Source organism: Mandrillus leucophaeus, unplaced genomic scaffold (assembly GCF_000951045.1).
Source record: "Mandrillus leucophaeus isolate KB7577 unplaced genomic scaffold, Mleu.le_1.0 Scaffold1402, whole genome shotgun sequence".
Taxonomy (NCBI): domain Eukaryota; kingdom Metazoa; phylum Chordata; class Mammalia; order Primates; family Cercopithecidae; genus Mandrillus; species Mandrillus leucophaeus.
The window spans coordinates 109,292-112,116 of NW_012101369.1; the positions used below are offsets into that span (position 1 = coordinate 109,292).

At 60.6% G+C, this 2,825-nt stretch overlaps 1 protein-coding gene across 2 annotated transcripts in view; it reads left to right on the top strand.

Moving 5' to 3' along the window:
- The first annotated feature begins 1,320 nt into the window (after nucleotides 1-1,320).
- Nucleotides 1,321-2,825, top strand: part of OPRL1 (opiate receptor-like 1) — a 15,857-nt gene continuing 14,352 nt past the window's right edge. The window contains exons 1-2 of one of the 2 annotated variants that reach the window (XM_011973973.1): nucleotides 1,321-1,414; nucleotides 1,964-2,229. In XM_011973973.1, coding sequence (XP_011829363.1) covers nucleotides 1,997-2,229 — 233 coding nt within the window. In that variant the 5' untranslated portion in view covers nucleotides 1,321-1,414; nucleotides 1,964-1,996. Of the gene's footprint in view, nucleotides 1,415-1,963; nucleotides 2,230-2,825 lie in introns of those variants that run through there. The other variant, XM_011973974.1, reaches the window with a different exon arrangement.

Genomic DNA, 2,825 nt, shown 5'->3' on the forward strand with positions numbered 1-2,825 from the left:
TCTGTGTGTTCACCCGTATGCCTGTCTGGGCATCTGTTTGTGTGTTTGCAGGAATGTGTGTCCCCATGTGTCCCTTGAGTGTCTCTGTTGACGTGCCCCGTGCCTTCACACGTGTCCCTGAGTCTTGGTTGCCATGAAGATGCAGGGATAAGTCCTGGGGGACAGCGAGGGATGCTGGGTCCTGGGGCATCTGCCTGTTCCATCCTCTCCTGATTTGCCAGGTATCCTAGCAACCCTGCTGCCAGTTGCCTAGCAACCAGGTCCCCACTCTTGGAGAAGGTGCTCTGAGCAGGGTCTGAGCTGTGTGGGGACAGGTCTGGTTCTCCTTCAAAGCTCGTGCAGGAAGTACAACCCCATGACGGGGTGGGAGCTGGTGATTCAGCTCAGGGGTCACCCAGACAGCCTTGACCTGTGACCTTTCATCTCAGTGGATCAGGCATGGGACCCTGAGCTGAGAAGGAGGCACCTCTAAAGGAACCGTTCAGCTGTGTGGGTGCCAGGGGCCTGTCTGAGGGAGTGATGCTCAGGCATTGATCTGGGACCCAGCTGTGGCAGAGGTGCCCTTGGCGTTTCAACCCTGTCTCTGACACTCTGACAGGCGGCCTCACACCTCTGAGGCTTCATGCTCTAGCAGTGGCCGGGTACAGTGGGGTGACTGAGCTCCAGGAGCACACAGTAGGTGCTGGGCCAGTGCCGTGTCCTGGACCCAAGCATCTTGCCTGTGTGTTTACAATGAAGCTTTGATCTGCCAAGAGCTGGCCAGGTGGGGGCATTTTGGGGTGCTGGGAGCCCAACTGTGGGGTCCGGGCCAGTCTGTCCAAGGCTGTGTCTCTGTGTGAGTCGTGGCCCCCTGTCTGTGTGTCCGAGTCTGTGAACATGTGTCCGAGTCTGTGAACATGTCTCCGTGTGTGTCTCCCTGAGACTCCGTCCCTGGGTGTGAGTCTGTGTGTCCTTGTGTGTATCTCTCTGTCCTGTGTCTCTACTCCTGTGTCTGTGAACCTGTGGGCATCTCTGTCCATGTATCCTGGGCTGTGTGTGCATCTCTGTCTGGGGTCTGTGGGTCTGAGCCTCCTTGTTCATCTCTGTCTGTGTGTCTGTCCCCTTTCAGTGTGGGGCCGGCGCAGCCCTGGGCACGGTGACCCACCTTTCCGCAGCTCCCCCGCTCCTCCAGCCTGTGTAGCCCCTCCCCCTCTGGAGCTGCAGCCTCCTCCTCTTCCTCCTCCTCCTCCCCTCTGCTTCAGGCTGCCGGGCTCACTCTGCTGCTGCGTCTGGTCTGGCGTCTGCTGAGAAGATCCTGTACTGAGGCGAGTGGCGGCTGGGCCTCTTCTACCCTGCTCTGCACCTGTGCCAGACTGCCGGCTGGCTGAGGGTGGGGGTCTCCACGGTGGTCCCAGCTCCCAAGGAGGTTGCAGAGGTAAGGACCTGAGCCGCTGGAGGTCGGGTGGGAGCTGGAGGTCCGGTGGGGGTCCTGCTGACAGACTGCAGCAAAGCAGGGCGGGGGAGCAGGAGGAAGCTGTGCTCCCAGGAGGAAGGCTGGGTCCCAGGCGTTTCTGGGTGTGTCTGTCTCTTTTGTGCCTGCGTGTGCATGAGGGCAGGTTTGGACATTTCTGTGTGTCTGTGTGTGTGACGTGTGTCCCTGCATCCCAGTGGCTGTGTGTTCATGAGTCCCTGCGGGTGGACAGTGTCCTGGGGTGTAACTGCCTCCAGGCAGCCTGTATGTGAGTCTCTAAACCGAACGAGACTGTGTCCTTGCGGGTGCATGTGTGTCTTTGTGTCCTCGTGTCTCCATGTGCCCCTGCCTGTGCATGTGTGCCTGTGTGTTCTGTGTGTGCCCGTGTACCTCCGTGCCTGTGCCTGCCCAGTGTGGGGGTCCACGTGCCTGCTGGGCTGCACGTGCTGGGTTGTGAGGCCTCGGCTGGGCGTGTGTCTGGCACTGCAGCCACTTGTCTGTGCTCTGTCCCAGGTGCTGCACTGAGTGGATTTGCAGGGCAGTGGCATGGAGCCTCTCTTCCCCGCCCCATTCTGGGAGGTTATCTACGGCAGCCACCTTCAGGGCAACCTGTCCCTCCTCAGTCCCAACCACAGTCTGCTGCCTCCGCATCTGCTGCTCAATGCCAGTCACAGCGCCTTCCTGCCCCTCGGGCTCAAGGTCACCATCGTGGGGCTCTACCTGGCCGTGTGTGTCGGGGGGCTCCTGGGGAACTGCCTCGTCATGTACGTCATCCTCAGGTAGGCTGGGCCACGAGGTTCCTGTCTGCTGAGTCCCACACAGCTGCAGAGGGGGAAGCTGAGGCGGAGGCTGTTCTGGACGGGCCTGAGCAGGTGTTGATTTCCTGCTTCCCCCATTCAATTTGTTGGACCCTGTCCAGGAGGCAGGGTCAATCCTGAGGCCCCAGGGAGGGGAGGGGAGGGGCTGGCCCTGGCCCACCCCATTCTGTCCCAGGTAGAGGCGTCACCACCCTGACCCCTGGTTTGAGCTGTGGACCAGGCTCTGTATCAAGCTGTCTGCTTCAATGGCCTTATGAGACCCCACAGCAGCCCTGTGAGACGCTCTTTTCAGCCCATTCCCCAGATGGGTGAAGGGAGGCGCAGGGGCTGGTGCTGGGACAGTCCTGAAACCCCTTCTCAGGTTCCAGGGCTCCTGCTTATGGCAGGTGTGTGTGGCTGAGCCCGTGATCTGTTGGTGCTCAGAGATGGGAAAACTTGTGGGGGCCAAAGAGAGGGCAGCTGATAGTTGCGGTTGAGGGAGCAGTGCGGGGACAGTGTGGGAAGCAGTGCAGGGGGATAATGGAGGGCAGCCAAGGGGATAGTGTGGGGGCAGGTGG